Source organism: Cupressus sempervirens, chromosome 7 (genome assembly GCF_028749045.1).
Source record: "Cupressus sempervirens isolate cs-2001-9-10 chromosome 7, ASM2874904v1, whole genome shotgun sequence".
Classification (NCBI taxonomy): Eukaryota; Viridiplantae; Streptophyta; class Pinopsida; order Cupressales; family Cupressaceae; genus Cupressus; species Cupressus sempervirens.
This window is the reverse complement of record NC_143124.1, coordinates 572,419,394-572,438,085: the sequence shown is the minus strand read 5'-3', so window position 1 is coordinate 572,438,085 and position 18,692 is coordinate 572,419,394. Positions and strand designations below refer to the sequence as shown.

Here is an 18,692-nt window from a genome sequence, read left to right as displayed (position 1 = left end):
CAAGGAATTTGGTTATTGTTCATTAAATAATTATCGGGTCCAACTTGAATGATAAGTAGTGAACAAAAACTGTAGAATGTCACAGGGAATAGAGCCATCTTCGCACTATTGTTTCACAAACTTATGAAGAGGCCGACCATTCATTTCGGCATTCTAAAATTTTCTTAAAGGCCAAAAATATTGGAGATTTTGCATTGCTTTGATGGGATACTTTCCACATTCATTTGAATGCCAATATATCTTAGAGGTTTGATGAAGATATCTAGAGGTCTTCACCGAATATATATAAGCTTCATCTAATCATTAAAACATACCTCTCATCATGAGTTTGGTGCTTCCATACGAAGATCCATTGGAGGATTTTGAGGGGATGTCAGTATCCTTTATAGTCAGGTGGTCACTAGATCTAGGAAGTATGAAAATCCTTGTCGGGCTTGATAGTCGGTTCTAAACTTTCTTCTTCACCCGATAATTACTAAATCCCAAATAAATTATATATTTTCTCGTAAGATGACCATTGAGTTTGCCACAATTCAAAAAATGATAAGATTTTGTTCGCCACACGAAAGTTCTTTTGTAGAGGATGAAATTTATATGGGCTTTGAATTCGTGGGCCTTTATGAAAATATGCAGTGAAATGTGTTCAAGGATATAGTATTTGCATTTGTAGGACCACATTGTATTTGTAGAGTACTACATTCATAGAATTAGAAGCCTTGCAAATATATGCGAATGTGATCACCAAATTTAACTCATGCTTCCACTTGTACAAGCCTACCCTAGCAAATCTCCACGGATGATTGAAAAGACCTTCAAAATTGTCAAAGCGGCTTATTCAAGATCGAGGATTTTCTTTAATGGTATGATCTGGGCATGGGAAACTGGAACATATCAGATTTTGTTCACTGGAAAGATGAATAATTGGGCCTCTGTCTAGTTGGAAACTTTGGTCATGCAAATGTTTGGAAATGAAAGAGGTTAACCAAGTTTAAAGGGGAAAAAGGTTGCAATCTTATTTGAGGGAAAACACAGGCTCTAAACGAAGAGAAACCCAAAACCTAGAAAAAAATTAGTATCGAGTCCATTGGGTATGGAGTCATGAAGGGGCAGCTAGGCACATACCCACCAAAATTTGAACACACCAAAAAATTTATTCACGACTATTTGCTGAGGTAAAACTCCTTACCTCATGAAAGCTTTAGAGGTTTCACGTGAAACCATTGATGGGCTATGAAAAATATGAGCCACTTCTCAGCAATGGATTATGGTCTTAGTTACCGGATTTGTCATGTATAGGTCACATCCGGATTTGGATCTAATCCATATCCGGATCTAGGCTTGAATCCGTGAAAATCCAGGCAAGATACTTGATTTTTCTTGTCATCAAGGATTCTACCTGGATCCTCATGAATCCAAGCCACAGCCCGAAGACCTAGCGTGGATCCATGCGGATCCGTGGCAATGCTAGACATAAAAACAAAAAACGGTGGGCCCAAGTGCATTTTTTAATGTTTTTTTTTGCTTCAAACCCTAAAAATGACCCTTTTATTCAAGATGCAAGTTCATTTACTCTCACATTTGCTCTCTATTTTGCTCTCTTATACTTTTAGAATTATGTATATTTCTCTTATTTCTTACTATATATGATGCATCTACCTATATATATATAATTGGGAAATAAAAAATCCTGAATCCATGGATCCGATTCACATGCCCAAAGCAGATTTGTTTCACAAATTGGCAACTAAGATTATGGTCATTGAGTGCAACCAAGAATAATAGTTCTTTGGCGACTGCTTCACTTTCAAATTTGGTTGCCTGCAAGATCTTTTTATAAATGCATACTTGTCCATACGACCATTCTTAATAAAAAATTTCTGAATTAATTTCATCCTCATGCCCAGCTCGTGCAAGATTATTTGACCCATAACCATTAATGCCTGTACTATATTTATTGAAACATGGCACTGTATTTTTCAAGAATCTAACTTTCTTCTGTTGGATCCCATGAGAAATCAATTTCTTCATATATTAGTGGCTGCAATTTCTCAAGATTACTTTCTATAAACTTAGGATCATATTTGGCTAAAGACACTTATTCTCTTGTCCCACAAATAAAATCATCACTGAAAGCAACATCCTTTTCACCCATATCCACAGACTTCATCAAATTATCAAATTATTCCAACATAGGATCAATTTTGGTTACTGGAAAATTTTCTTTTTCTATGTAAACAAGGTCAACATCATGAGAACAACTTGATTTAAAAAGAATATTGTCAGCTTCTTTTCTGCATTCAATTTGCAAATCATTAAAAGGCTGAAAACTCTGGAGTCTGCTCAAAATTCTTTTGGTGAGGGATATATTCAGAGGTGTTAAAGTATCTTTCTTTTTCTTGAGGACCCTTTTCTCCATTTTCTTGATCAATAAAACTGAAAGATAAATATTCAGGTTGAGCTGAGTGAAAATCTAATTGGTTTATTTCTTTTGCCTTTATACGATTTTCTGTTGTCTCTTTAAATTCAAAAAAAGAAAAAGCCTCCATTTCCAGATCACAATCTAAAAATTCTTTTTATAGTCCCATATAAGTTGTCATTTTTCTCTTGATCTTTTTACCCAGATTGAAAGAAAAAGTTTCTAATTCAAGAGGAAAAGTGAATGTAGAAAAAATTGTACCTTTCTTTGCACCATTAGAGCTGTAATTAAATTCATTAATCCCAACTTCGGTGACATTACCATTTGCTTCTAAAATTCCACACGAGAAATCATCATTTGTCCCTTTAAGAAATGGTCGGGGACACAGATATTTTTATATTCTTTTGATGATACTTCTTCCAAGGACAAATGAACAGTTGTTCCTTTTTGTCTGCTTGCATGCACACCAAAGGAATCTTAAATCTTTTATTTTTAGCTTGGTGCAAATCTTGTGTCATAACCTGATATTTCTCTTGCTCAAGATCCTTTAATCCATAATATCTCTGTTGCACACATTTGAACAGCCATGCAGATTGGTGGTATTCACTAGTGTTCAAATTGTTCCTCTCGACTTCACAGATGCTTTCTTTGCAAGCATTCCAAAATAGATGAAGCATCTGGTCATCTATAGCCATTATTTCTTCAAGAGTTGGTGGATACCTTCTCGTATATTGATTCATGTTCTTGGCCCAGTCATGACCCATTTAAAAAAAAATCTTCAAATACACAGATTCTCCAACCTTATTTTCTGAAAAGACCCTAATTTGAGAAAGAAAGCACCGATCTTCTCACTTTCCTCAAGGGAGTTACAAAAATCTATTAGTGAACAGATTTGTCCTTAAAAAAAAACACTCAAACCAATTCCACATGTCCGGAAAGAAGAACGAATAGCACTAACAGTTGGATAGGTTATCCTTAAATTGATAACCTTCCTCTAAATTGAGAAGTATAACTCCTTTAAGTTCGAATTATTGTTTAATACAATCCCTCTTCTCAAGGAAACAAATTCTTGCAACCGGAAAAGATATGAACATTTATCAATGGCACAATGTCCATTCATAATCAAGAAAGCCGAACAAATACTTTATAAGTGAGAATATATGCAAATATTGACAGCACACAGTCTCCCAATATGTCCATAAGTCTTCAAATGCATATTTTGCAAATATCGATAAAACACAGTTCATCGATAATCTTCCATAATAGTGATACACAGACCACTTCCTTTTAAGAGTACAAAGACTATTAAAGGAAATAAATGCATGATAAAGCAAAATACTTTACAAAGTATTCATTGAATGAAAAATTTAAAATTTGGTTACAAAACTCTTATTTATCCGGAGAGAGAGAACGAGCTCAATAAAATCATTCCCTCTTTCGAAGAAAATTACCCCACATGAAGTGTTGAGTAAGTTCTACCTTTCCAACTTCCCCTTTCCAAGATTCTCTATAAATTCACCTTTCCACTTATACTTTTTTCATTTTACCGGCAATTTACATGCTTCCAAATTTTTAACCAAAATTAATTCTTGAAAGAATTAATTTATGTGAAATGTAAAATCTCATAACCTAACTTCACCCACATATATTTTAATATTTAATTATTTCACTTTATGATAAAAATTTAATTCTTTAAGTAATTAAATATTTAAATGCAATTAAAAATAATAATCTGATATGTAGTTGAAAAATTTGCTTTGCTAACAGCCACAAAATGTACGACCTACAATGATGGAAAATGGTGACACCAAACAGAAAATTAAGAGAATCAAATTTAGAGAATATTCCTCACAGAAGACTAAAAATCAAGGTTGCATGGGTACTCGTACCCACGCCCCTAGTACTCGTACTCACATACCCAAGCACTGGATACACATATCCTAAGTACCGGGTACTTGGTGGAGAGCATCATAGCTAAGGACCTTGATTAAGATTTCTGATTTTTTTTTCAGTTTTTTGTTTGCATATCAGCTTATTGTTTATCAAGCTTAATTCAATACCTAATCGGTTTGAAACTTTGATACAATATGATTAACAATAAACTTCATCACTATTCAAGTCAGAGTTTTATCATTTGCATTATGTCATCGCCATATGATTTATGATCTTCTTGTTCATATTTAAAGTCTGCCTTCTCTGTTATGCATCTAATCATTGATCATATATTATTATTACAAACATATACCAAATCCGAAACTGAAAACAATATATTACATTTGCAAACTTTATCACAGTTCTTGTTTTGAAGAACCATTGTCATGACTCATTATTTCAGATTTTCTATAAATATAAAAGTACAACTAAAAATAAAGTTTGACATACCCAAGTATCCCCGTTTTCTATTATGAAAAAGAGTCGTACCCATACCGGTACCGTTACCTAAGTACTCCAAGTACCCCCCCGTCCCTGTGCAACCTTGCTAAAACTGAATGGTATGGCCTCTCAAGAGGAACAGTACGGCCTGGCATATAGACTTCTTCAAGTCACCCAAAGTATCCTTGGCAATCTCAACACAAACTGAATCAAAATTTTGCAACATTAAAACATTGCAAAGTCTTTGAATCTGCTTCCCAAATTGAAACTCTGATCTGAAGCACAATGATGGTCTCTGTTTGAAATTACTCAGCTAGCTAGGGGAAGTTCCCCAAAACCAACTACTCCAAAAGGGGTTTCCTCCTCAGAAAGCTTTGGGAGTATTTAGGTTCGTCCTATAGAATTTATGAACACATGAAATTATGATATGCATTATCATTTAACCAAATAAGTTGCACATTTATATGATTTTGACATCCTTTTTTAAAGCAAACAAATCCTCTAAATCAATGAGTTGATAATGAGTCAACAAACATATATACAAATAGCTAACATTTTACAGTAGTCCACATAATAATAACAAACCTTATAACTAATAATGTGAACTTTTCACAAATATACCAACACATTCCAATAGCAATATTACATTTACAATTTTAACTCACAAATGAGCTCAAGTCCTTGTTTTATATTTTTTTGGAGCGAACTATTCAATTTTAAAATATAACAATTTCTCTTTTCCCTCACAAAGACCTTTTAGAGGAATTAGAAATATTCTTCACGCGCAATATACCACAAGCCTAGGTTGCCAACTTAAAATTCTTCTTAATACTCTAATGTCCCCATTCTGATGTAGGATTTAATAATAGATAATAATACTAAATAAAAAGTAAATAATAATACAATAAATACAAGTTAATTAAGTTTAATTGAAGGTCAAGAGGCATGTAATGAGGAGGTGTGTCTCCCCCAACATAAGTTATAAAAGAGAAAATAGTCTATTTGAAAGGGGACATGAAGACAGGAAGGGAAATTGGAAATAAAATATGGAATAATCAGGGTGGAGTTGGAAAAGAATTCACTGAATTAGAAATAAAGAACAACAGTTAAGCTTGGTTAAGGGGCAATTAAGAAAGTGGAAGAGACACCACCCTTGGGAAATTAAATTAAGAAGTTGTGAATTGTATTTTTTGAGGGGAGGTAGAAGAGTTCATCTCAAGCTTACATTTGCAGATCTGCAAATGGGTGTCATGCCCAACATTTAAGAACAAAAATACACCTTATATATATACACAAGGTTAACGGTAAATGAATGTTTACAAGTTTTCAAGTTTGCATAACAAGGTTTCAATGTGTTTGGGGTTTAGGTTTTCAGTGTTAGTATGTAGACAACTCAGTTATAACCTTTAAAAAAAATTGTTGGTGTGTTTTTGCCCTAATTTTTGGGAATGACAATGGGAGGATAAAAGAGATCATTGAAGAAAGGTTGAAGGCATGCGTGTAAGAAGAGTTTATAGCAAAATTGTAAGGAGAGTATATGCTGATGTGAAAGAGGAATATATGCATATGCTGCTAAGAAAAGTATACACGGAAGTACAAATAGAAGACATAGCTGCAGACTCAATGAAGAAGTAAAAAGAGGAGACGTAGTTTGAAGGTGTGAATCAAGAAAGAGTTAATGAAAAAAGAATAAGGAAGTGATTCCTTCAAAAGGCAAAGGTTGTGAAGGATTGCAACTCTCGAAGGGTGGCGATTATTGTTTAGGTAACTCCATTATCTTATTCATGAAAATACAAAGTATATATAGCAATTTTCACGACGGTGTTCTAAAAAGAACTAACCCTTTAACTGAAGCTAAAAATAGCAACTAGGTTTTCTAATAAAAGAAGCCTAAGGAAATAATAAATGCACTAATTAATAGAACAACTAAATGACAGACTAAATATAATCAAATATTCCAATAGTTTTGAAAGATTTCAATTGTTGCAAAGGTGGAGATGTGGTGAAGGGTGTGACTCTCCCCCATCTTGGAAGATATTAAAGTTAGGTTTTATTCGAGAACATTCAAGGAAGATCAATTTGGGGAATAATATATTATTCTCAAAGACAAATAATGAAAAGTAGCAACTCAATCCTTATGAAAGATGGTGACCCTTCCACCAATGGAGTATAAATGAGGATTCATTCTAAGAACTGGAGGGAATACAACAGATCAAACAGATAAGATATAATATCAGTTTTCTTGTTGGCCGTCTGAGTATATATGGCAGAGTCAAAAGAAGTATAAGAAGATCTGTAATCTAAATTGAATAGCAACTCCCATCTACAGTGATCTGAAGAATATATAGTAGCAGTGGCAGATAACACATAGTTAGTTAGAGGCATCAAATTAAAATATGAAAACATCTAAACAAGAACACAATATCCTTCACCAGATCCAACTCTCACTACCAGAGAGCGAATACCAGTTAGCAAATCTGAACCTAGGGTGTTAGTATAATTCTATTTTAAGTAATACAGAAATAAAGACTCATTTATTTATGTGATTTTATAAAGCATCTCTCCAACCATAGAAGAATGGAGGAGGTTAGTGTGGAGGAAAAACTGCTGTCTTAGGGCACCCTACTATGATTCCATACTCTTTTATTCTTGGAATTCACATGCAACTTAAGTACTGCATAATGATGAAGATTTATTCTCTTTATTCTAACTTTTGATTTATTTATAAATAATGTTTTCATAATGATTCAGTCTTTACATTAAACATACACACACATCTCTGTTTGTATGCTGGCATTGTGTTCATATGGTGAATGCAGGATACAAGAATGAAACACATAATTAAAGAAACCATTTACTTGGTGAACCCTAAATCTAATATATTGCGTTTATGATTTAGGGCAACTTCTAGGGCAAATTAGAAATGGGACATTACAAATACCATTTCAACAAGATATTACACTAAGCTGTCCTTGTAATATTGTCAACATTAGACAATTAAGCGAATTAATTAAATAATAACTGAATAGCTTACCCATTTGCGGAAAGCAGTGAACCAGCATAGAAATTAAACTTTGATCATACCAAAAAGACACCGAAGACTTGGGATAATGATTGGAGGCAACTGAGTGACCTACTTAAAATAGACAAATTCTCCAAGAAGCTTAGAGAGCTTCCAAAAGGTTAGAAAACCATTTTGAAAGTGTCACAACTACAAGGATTTACATCACATACTAAGTGCATTTTGATGAATAAAAATCCTGCACTACTGAATTTGTCCACTCGAAGAACTTTGAAGGTCTTCCAAGCACACCAATTAGCCCTAGAAAATCTTGGAAACATGACAAATCACTTTAGCTAAAAATGGGGACATTACAAGGCTGGGTGATTGAATAAGTATCCTCATAAGGTGCAGTAATATATCATGTTGCACAACAGTACCATGGTTTGTGTTCCATGGCTTAGAGGTAAGTGATTTCTACAAGGTTAATCTCATTAACTTCTGCTTTTGTTTGAAGAACTTCAGTATTTATATTTTCATTGGAGAAATATAGGCTTTGCAAAAGTAAGAATGCTTCAAACATCTCTTCTCTGCTTTTCTGATTTCTAATCGTAAGGTACAATGGAGGTACTTCAAATAGGCAAGAAAATAAGAGTTGTGGAGACAAGGAGATTGAACAAGATGATTTTCTTGAGTCTCTTCCTGTTCCTGGAAATAAAGAGCTTGAGAGTAGTAAATAAGCAGTTTTATCAATGTCTGAGTATGTGGATCAACGGCATAGACTAGTTTTGCTTCCTGAATCTTAATTTAATTGTGAACATATTTCAATTGCCAAATTTGAGACATTATGATTTATCATACTCTTTCACAATAGATATCTCGATGCAGGAGGCATCTAGGTTTACGTAAGAGCAATCTTGCATCATCTAAAAATATTGTCTAGTTTTTCGATAAAAACTATTTTGGGTAAGGATTACATGTTTTTTAGTAAGTTTTTCGGATTGTTCCAACTACTTACCTTCCAGGTTCATTTGGATATATAAGTATGCCAGTAAAGTTTTGTGGCAAGATCAAGTCTGGTTTTGAAGATGTTGGATTTTCTATTTTGATAGGGTGGTATGAAAAATTTGAACTCAATTTTGGAAGCCTTAGAGGCACTGAGGGGTCAAAACTTGTCTGTGACTATGCTCTACCATCTTAGCTGTAGAGTGCTTTGAGAGGTTTCTGAAAAGTGGTTATAATAGAAAATTTGGTACACAGTTCTTAAGTTATGTTATGCCATCAAGACTCAAGTTTCGATACAAAAAAGAAGAGAGAAAAAATGTTGAGGCAGGAAACTGAACTTTTGGGCACCAAAATTGGAAAGTTTCACTTTTTAGAACATTTTAAGGTGGTAATTGGTGTTACTGTTAAATTTACAAGACTGAAGAGGGTTTCAAGCTCAGTTTTACAAGGGTAGTTTGTGGCGCTGTCTTGTAGATTATTGTAATGAAAATGCCCATGTGGCTGTAGCATGTTATTTTTTTGGAATGTTGTAGTGCCATCCCATTGAAGATAAATTTAATTGAAAACAAGTGTTTTTGTTCTTGCAATTTTTCTGTTTTTTTCCCTGTTGTGATTTGTGTGTTTGGGTTAGTAAGGAGAGTACCCTTCATCATATCTATTTAGATATACTTCTTGAAGACTGTTAAGATTTGCTGAAATTTGATTTTGACGCAACTCTTTTAGATTTTGAATTATTTGTTTATTTATCTTTTCGCATGAATTATTTGATTTTGGATATTATTGGTGTGATGTTGAGATACCTTGATCTAAATAGTTATATATTTTTATACCTTTATTCCTTTTTCTTCCAGTGTATAAGAAGCATTATCCGCCAGTACTGCATGATGAGGTATGGCGTCTAGAAAAGATTGGAAAAGATGGTGCTTTTCATAAGCGTTTGAACAGTGAGAGGATCTATACTGTACAAGATTTTCTAAGGTTAATGCTGATAGATCCCCAGAGACTTAGAAATGTGAGTTTAATCTTCTGTATTAAATATATCTTTTCAAAGTTTTTTTTGTATCATGTTCATGTCTCAGATATTTATAAATTATTTTTCTGTAAGAAGATTGCTTCTACTTATTTCATTTGGACAAATAAATTAGGTTACAGATTTCAAACTTCCATTGCCCTCAAATGTATCTGAATGAAATATATATTTTAAAATTTATGCAAGAGAGTTTTTTGTATAAGCTGTGCCTTTGAAAACAATAAATAAGTTCCATATTAGAGAACTGCAAAAGGTGATTCTTTGTATGGCTCTCCCCATCTCACATAAAGAAATAAATAGATTTATAAATGAGGTGATGTAGGGCTCAAATTTTTTCTGATGTCCACATTGTTGGCATGTTACAGACGGAAACTTTTCTCTTTAAAATATATCTCCCAAGTCATTTTTTATCGGAAAAAAGGGATTTGTCACTGAGGTTGTTCTCTCTGTTTATAGCACTAACAATTGGAGAACTTGCAGGTTCTTGGAACAGGCATGTCAAACAAAATGTGGGAAGGAACAGTCGATCATGCGAAGACTTGTGTGCTTGATAGCAAGCTTTTTGCTTATTATGCTGATGAGCAACAGACACTTGGAGTAATATTCAATGCTGTCTGTGAACCAGTTGGAGTTCTTGTAGATGGTAGATACATTCTTGTGGATGAACTTTCAGAAACTCAAAAGGTAATCATTTAATTTAAATTTCTTACTAGAGGCACACTTGTGCACACACATCACACACATACATATACCTGAAGGCTGAACATATATATAGACACAGAAAATTTCTGTTTTGCTGGATAACTGTTTTGTTTTGTTATTGTTAAAAGGTTTTTGTGAGCAAGATGGTAAAATATACGTACGAGCACTGGAATGAAGTAGTTGAATATGATGCAAGCTCACTGACGGGTAATACATCCCATCGGGTTACGACATTGTCTTCACATGGAGTACTGAGCGGTAGCACATTTAAACTTGAATTTGATGACTTAAAATGAAATGATCTCTGTAAAACTAATATGCATTCTAAATACACTTGCAAACCAATAGATTATCTGTTTGTGGGATCTTGGAAAAGAACTAATAAACCTTTATGTTCTATGCAGATGACCAGGTAGGTGAAAATGGTATTGCTTCACAAATGGCTTTTGACAAGGTTACAGACCAACATCACCACTTACTAGATCCAAGAAATGGTGCTTGGACACCATACTCTACTGAAAGTTCAAGCGTTACAATGTCCAGTCAATTTGCAGCAAGAGCCAATTTTTCTGAACAGTGTATAGCACCTCAGAATGTATTGTCTTCTGCCTTAGTACTTGGTACTGAACGAGTTGTAATGAATCCCCTTCAATCATCGTTGGATACCCAAATACTGGGCCCTTATCCTCATTTCCAAACTGATTGTATTGGACAAATTCATAATGAGTATGTGCACCAGTGTGTTGAACCCTGTGTTAGTCAAGATAGTTGGAATGTAGATTATCAGGAAGGATTGGAGGATCTTTCTTTCACTAAATATAGTGGAAAATCGTCTTCTGGAGTAGATAATCAGATTCTGGATGCACAATTGCAAAGTTTGATACAAAGTATGACTGCAGGAACGAGCATACAACAAAATAACTTTTTCAATGACTCAGAAAAAGATGAGGCATTTTGTTTTTCAGTATTTACTCCAACGTCAAATGTCAGCATTAGTATGTCCACTCGCCGTTTGCATGGTAAAGCATATGTATTTTGGTTAAAGCTCAAAGCTGCTCTCAAGTGGGGAATCACAGTCAGGAAAGTAGCTGCTGCAAAAAGAGCGAAGTTGGTAGAGATTGAAAATTGACCATTTGTGGAGGCACTTGTACAGGTTATGCATATATTCCATTTAATGGTCTCAGCTTATAAGACGCATGACATGAATTGTCAATGGATGGCGTGATATTATATAGCTGTATGTTTTTCAACATTATAGGTGCATTTGTGAAATACTCCTTTCCCAGGAGATTATCTTCATTCTGCTGAGACTGAACCTGCCTACTAATACATCAGACTATTCTTGTAAAGGAATTTTCAAAGCTGCTAGGAAAGATTGGAAAACTGATCATATAGCAGCAGCTTTCCTCTTCATGAAGATGGTTGTGCAGATTGGATTCTCAGGGAGGATAGACTCCCGAAAATTACAATTAACATGTGCACTGTTCTTTTCTACCAGAAACAGATGGGCAAATTCTTTCACTTTACGAATGGCACGTGCATCATAACTTCAGAAGGGGGACTTATGGTAAATAGCTTTTCTAATTGTATGATAGTTTTTTAGACATAGCTTGGTCAATGACCCGACTTTCTCAAACTTCAAATGGCCAAAAATCCTCAACTTTGTAAATATCATAGTTTATATTCTGGGGGGACTTTGTTCCTGATATGTGAGTCGAATTGTTTCCAACCTCAGCCCTAAAACCTATATCGTCAATTTAAAGTCCATACTCTCAAAATCACAGGTACATTATGAATTCTATCACATGTCAGAGGTTGTCACTTTTGCACACATCAGAGTTGGTCATTTTTTGACAACTCAAAGCCTTTTTAATGTTACAATATCCTGTAATCCGCTGGAATACTTTAAAATAATTAGTCTGAATACAAGTAATTTAAGTTGAGAGATGCAAGTGATGGTGTGTTCTAGTCAGAATGCATGATTGCACCAAAACAAAGAGTGCTGAGAATTGATGGCTATGAAAGACTACATTTTGATAACAGTCTCAAACTGGTCTTAAGATGCCATCAATAAGTGCTGGCGTCTTGCTGTTCTTGCAAATCTGGCCGTCCACATCTATCTGTTTGTTTTTAGTTTTTGCCAGCAAAATATCTGCTATATATTATTTTAGATTCAATCAATCCTAGCTGAATAGGAAGCATGATATTTAGCTTCTTTGAATAAACAAGCAATTGTGATGGTGCAATCTATATTCTTGAAATTTGATCTATTGCAAACCTTTTTGCTGAAATCAAAGTTCACTTGAAATTTTACCTTATATCTTCCCCAGATGCTTGTTTTTAGAGGTTATAGAAAAATCCTTATTCACAATTCTATAATGCTACATCTTTCTGTAATGATGAATATGCATGTTTGGATTGTGATTGATAGATATCTTTTAAGTAAAAATATTTTTTCCCCAGATGCTTGTTTTTATAGGTCAGAGAAAAATTATTCTTCACAATTCTATAATGCTACATCTTTCTGTAATTATGAATATGTATGTTTGGATTGTGATTGATAGATATCTTTAAGTAAAAATAATTGCATTACGTATCTGTGCTGTTTTCGTCCACTTGAAGGAGTACGATGGACTCAGGTTGTGCATTCTATCTTATTCATGATAAGACTCTTTCTGGGCATTATTTTGCTGTTCTTGGGGTTGAAATGGTTGCTGTTTATTTTGACTTTATGATATGTCGAGTTTGGTTTCTAGACTATTTAAGTATACTGGAAGCACATTAAAATTTGCAATTGATAGCAAGTTTTGAGCAATTGCAATAAATTAATAATTATGTTTAACATTGTCTTTTGAATACTATTTTGCATTATTTTTTAAATGAGAAGAATAATTCTATCAAATTTATACAAGGAAATATTTGGCTTGAAACAATTGCCACATCCTTCTTTTTATATATTTCAAATTACGTTATAGAACGAAATGGATTATTCCATAGAACGAGTCACCACTAAACGCATGAGAATTGAATTAATTGGCTTGCATGCTACTCGGAAACCATCCTTAATATCTCTTAACTTTTTATAAACCATGACCAAAACATCTGCAATAAGAATGGCAAATTCCTTTTGTATTCACATTTGATTAAACACCCAATTATACGTAGCAACATATTGTTAGTCCTCTATTCAATTTCCTATATAAGCTCTGATTTGCTTGTTATCCTGGATGAATTTGATTTCCTATTCAATCTTTGGTCTGTACTTATTTTTGTTGTTAGTTATCGTGGAGATAATCGTCTTATCACAAAGATATTATATTGTCCTGAGCACAATGGGATTGTAAAGTTGTTGAAAGATATTGGAAATATCAGCTCCTGTATCCCCAGACCTCATATGTATAAGAATAAAAAACAATTATACGAGTTCTTGGTTTGTGCTCCTTTTGTGTCTGGAAGATGAAAAAATTTAAATCTTTCTGAATCGCACGCGGCAGAATGAGTTAAATACATGCAGCTTAAAACATTGGGCTTGTCATTGAATTAATCTATGATAATAGAGCAATGAAATCTGTATATGGACTTTATAGTGATACTTGATTGTATAGGAGATTATCTCGGTGCGTGTATACAAATAGTTTCGAAACCCATGTAAGAAAATGAGTCAAATCGATCTAGCAAAACAGAGCTAGTGCGTGCACATATCTTTGGAAAGCCCATGCAACAAAATGAGTAAAATATATGCGGCAAAACGCTGAGCAATTCACTGAATAAGTCTACGGTAACTCTATAATTTTTTTGGGGGATCTATTTTCTCTCCTACTAAACAAGGTTGTGTACATCGCCTAAGATCATTTGGCACATTCTAGATCCGATTCTAAAATTGTATTTCAATGTAAAATCTACATTTCTTTGACTACATTGTATGTTGAAATCAATTAAGAAGTTTACAGAAATTGCTTATGTCTGCTAATTTTATGATGTATTGCATTATATAGGAAATGTTTTTTTCATTTGGATGTAAATGAGTTATAATGACACGATTCAGACAGAATATGCTTTCTAACAATCTAATCAATTACATAACGCAAGTAAATTGAATCGACCGAACTGTAATCCAATGAACTATTTTAAGTTTAATTCACTGAATAAGTCTGGTAATCTATAAAATGTTTTTGGTGGTATATTTTCTCTTTCCTACTAAATAAGGTGTGTACATCGCCTAAGATCATTTGGCACATTCTAGACCCGATTTTAAAATTGCATTTCAATGTAAAATCTACATTTCTATGCGACTACATTATATGTTGAAATCAATTAAGAAGTTTTCAGAAATTGCTTAAGTCTGTTAATAAGTATTAAGTATTATGCATTTTGAAATAAAGGAGGGGTGAAAATTTATTCAAGCTGAAAGAGAAACAAATACAAATAGCGAAAGGGCATCAGACAACCTTGTCAAGATCAACCAAGTGATCAAGTTGATGGGACAAGCCCACCGGAAGTTGAGTCTTATCAACAATGTTCAAATTACATGTATGGTTAGAAACCCACTTCGCCAAACAATCAACAACACTATTCCATTCTTTGGGAATATGAGTGAAAGTAACATACTCCAAAGAAGTACACAAATTATGAATCTAGTCCGCAATCAAAGCTAATTTTCAATTAATAACTCTAGAATGTTGCTGATTCAATAAATGTATTACCACTTGTGAATCAGATCCATAAATAAGCCTTCTCCAACCAAGGTCACAAGCATTGTTCACAACATACAAAAAAGCTAAGGCCTCCATTAAGTTGTTAGTGTGATGACCTTTATAAATAGTAAACACAAACTGGACATCCCCCTTCCTATCTCTACCAACACCACCAATGCCAGTAGGGCTTGGATTTCCCTTAGAAGACCCATCCGTGTTGATTTTAAGAATACCTTGCGGAGGGGTATGTCACTTCCCCACCCTATTAATCTTTCGCAAGGGATGTCTACACATCTTTCTTAGGAGATTTCCATGTGAGGGGGGAATATTCAAACTAATGAAAATATCCTCCCCTAGTTCCATGGCCTCGAAAGTGTCATATTTTGCAAAAATAGTTTCCCCCAAAAAATGGAGAATTTTCCACTATAAGTGAAGAACCTCTAAAAACTCATTATTAAAGATATGACGGTTCCTTTCCAACCAGATATGCCAAATAATAAAGGAGGGTCCAAGAGTCCAAGCAACTTGAAGAAATGAAGTCTTGACAGGAGCTTTACCCCAACAAGCAAAGAATTTTGCCAGTGAGGAAACATGCCAACAAGATTGGTTCCACACATTTCACCAAGAGTGCTAGATATGTCTATTGAAAGAGCATTGGAAAAAGAGATGAGAGATATTTTTTTCACTAGTTCAACATAGAACACACATTGAGGGTCCTTGGAAGCCACACTTGCATAAATTATCCCTCGTAAGGCATCGGCTATGGACCACCAACCACATAAAAGAATTACATTTGGGCCAAGAAAACTTGTACTAGACTTGCTTCCACCAAGGCATTTGAATATACCCCAACATCTACCGAAGAAGCTTAACATATCCTGTAGACACTAAAATTTTTCCAAACAAATCTTCGCTGTCCCAAGCAAGAATATCATTACCAACCAAAGTAGTACATTGACGAGATTGCAAAATTTGAAACAACTCCTTCCTATCCTCCTCAAATCCTCCTGGAGGCCATTCAGAAGGGTGTTTCCAACGAAAGGAAGGAGCCAAACCTCTAACACACCCTATCTTATAAAAATTAACTGTGTCCCAACCAACAACACTAAAATTTTGATAGAGGGCATGTAGCTGAGGATGAGTGGTAAGAATAGGAGGGTGCCCATCCCAAGAGTCAAGCTAAAATAAAGCTTGTGATCCTGAATGACAAATCCAAAAGAAACCATCTTTAACCGAGCTCCAAACTTTAGTGCATTACAAATCATGGATCCTCTCCTTTCTAGAGGAAAGCGATGAACTTCAACCACATCAATATCTGGAAAATACTTATGGGTGAGAATACAAGCCCAAAGTTGATGTTGCTTAGTACACCAATGCCAATAAAGTTTTGTAGCAAGAACTTGTCCATTTAAAATAGTTGATCGTAAGCCAAGGCCACTCTCCTAAGGTCTACACATTGTTTCCCATTTAACTAGACTCCATTTAGAAGTTGAAAGGTTCCCACTCCAAAGGAATTGACAGGACAGAGCATCAAATTTCTGAAAAAAATACATTGGAGCAGCTTGAACAAAACACCTGTAAATAGGAAGGGTTTGAATAACCGATTTTAATGGAGTGAGGCGAGCAACAGTTGATAGCCATCGATGAGTCCAATGATTAATGTTTTGCCGTAGTTTATCAAATAAAACTTGCCAGGAAGATCTAGGATGTCTACCACCAGTAAGAGGAATACCCAAATAAACAAAGGGAAGAGACCCAATCTGAAACCTCAAAATAACAGCAATACACCTCTGAATAGCCTAGGGAGTATTGAAGAAAAAAATGGAGGATTTGTTCTCATTAACTTTCTGTCCTGAAGCTGCAAGATACACATCCAAAGCCTGCCTAAAAGAAGTAGCTTCCCGAAGACGAGCGTGTCCCATAAATGAAGTATCATCCACAAACTAAAGATGCGAAATAGGAGGCAAGACAACACCCCATTTCCACCCATGAATCAAACCCTGGTGAGCATGAAGCTTAAGAAACCGTCCCAAACCCTCAGCTAGAATGATAATGAGATAAGGTGAAATAGGATCCCTTTGGCGAAGTCCTCTAGAGGCACCAAAGGGCTCTGAAGGAACACCATTCACCAGAACAGAAAAAGAACTTGAAGTAACACAACTCATAATCCAATTCAGTCACTATTGGCAGAAAACAAAGGCCAAGAGGATCTTTTGGAGAAAACTCCATTTGACTCTGTCATAAGCCTTAGCCATATGCAACTTAATAAACATAGCTCGCTTTTTTGATGTATGCATAGAATGAATAACTTCAGAAGCAATAACAATTGTATCAAGAATTTGCTTACCAGCCACAAAACCACCTTGTTCCTTTGAAATCACAATTGGAAGGCATATCTTGAGTCTATCAACAATCAATTTGGTGATAATTTTGTACACAACATTACAAAGAGCAATGGGATAAAAGGAGTCAAGATTGTCAGCACCTTCTTTCTTAGGGATAAGAGTCAGTAAAGTACAATTCAATGCATAAAGCATTTGCTTATTCTGAAGGGACTGCTTAACTACCTCCAAGAGATCCATATTTATAATTTCCCAAAATTCTTGAAAGAATTCTACAGGGAAGCCATTTGGGCCTGGAGCTTTACCTTTATTCATTCCAAACACAACCTCTTCAAGTTCAAATATCAAAATGTGATGAAGAAGAGAATCATTCATAGCGTTGGTGATAAGAGAAGGAATGCATGAAAGAATTAATTTCCCCTTCTCAGCTGCAGGCTGAGAATCCTCAGTAAAAAGGTTAGAATAAAATTGAAGGGCTTCCTTGCTCATAGTAAACTGAGAAGAAATCTTAAGTCCTTCAGTAGTAACAAGAGAAGAAATATACCCTTTATTACGATGAGCCTAAATAGAATGATGAAAAAAAGCAATATTTCTATCCCCTTCCTGTAGCCAATCAATGCGAGCCTTTTGTTTCTAGTAAATCTCTTCCGAAAGTTCCCATTCTTCCACATCCGACAAGAGCCTTTGCAAGCCCATAGTCTCTGATTTGGCGAGTAACCACAAGAAGATGATTTAGAGCATTCCTCTTTCTAGATTGAAGGTTCCCAAAGCAAGAAGTATTCCATCTCTTAAGATGATATTTGACATATTTAAGTTTCGTCTCAAAGACAAACATAGCCGTGCCATAAGCTGGGGCACTCTCTCCACCACTTAGCCACCAACTCATAAAGGGACGAGTCTCAGAGCCACATAAGCTGGAATCTAAAAGAAAGGTTCTTAGGGTTCGCAACACGAGAAGAAGAGAACTTAATCAGCCAATGATCAGAACCTTTCCAATCAAGGATTTCAGAACTCGTAATTAGGCCACCACCAACCCAATAACATGAAACAAGAAACCTATCCAAATGTTCTGAGATAGCTTCCTGACCACTCCGTCTATTGTTCGAAGTCAAAACCCCATTTGAAGGCT

The 18,692-nt window shown here is 34.8% G+C and overlaps 1 protein-coding gene across 2 annotated transcripts in view; it reads left to right on the top strand.

Moving 5' to 3' along the window:
- LOC149548040 (calmodulin-binding protein 60 D-like) overlaps positions 1-12,628 on the top strand; it is an 85,636-nt gene extending 73,008 nt beyond the window's left edge. Inside the window, exons 5-8 of one of the 2 annotated variants that reach the window (XM_089792064.1) lie at positions 9,647-9,807; positions 10,306-10,509; positions 10,656-10,734; positions 10,932-12,628. In XM_089792064.1, coding sequence (XP_089648190.1) covers positions 9,647-9,807; positions 10,306-10,509; positions 10,656-10,734; positions 10,932-11,656 — 1,169 coding nt within the window. In that variant the 3' untranslated portion in view covers positions 11,657-12,628. Of the gene's footprint in view, positions 1-9,646; positions 9,808-10,305; positions 10,510-10,655; positions 10,786-10,931 lie in introns of both variants that reach the window. The other variant, XM_089792063.1, reaches the window with a different exon arrangement.
- Positions 12,629-18,692: the final 6,064 nt, after the last annotated feature.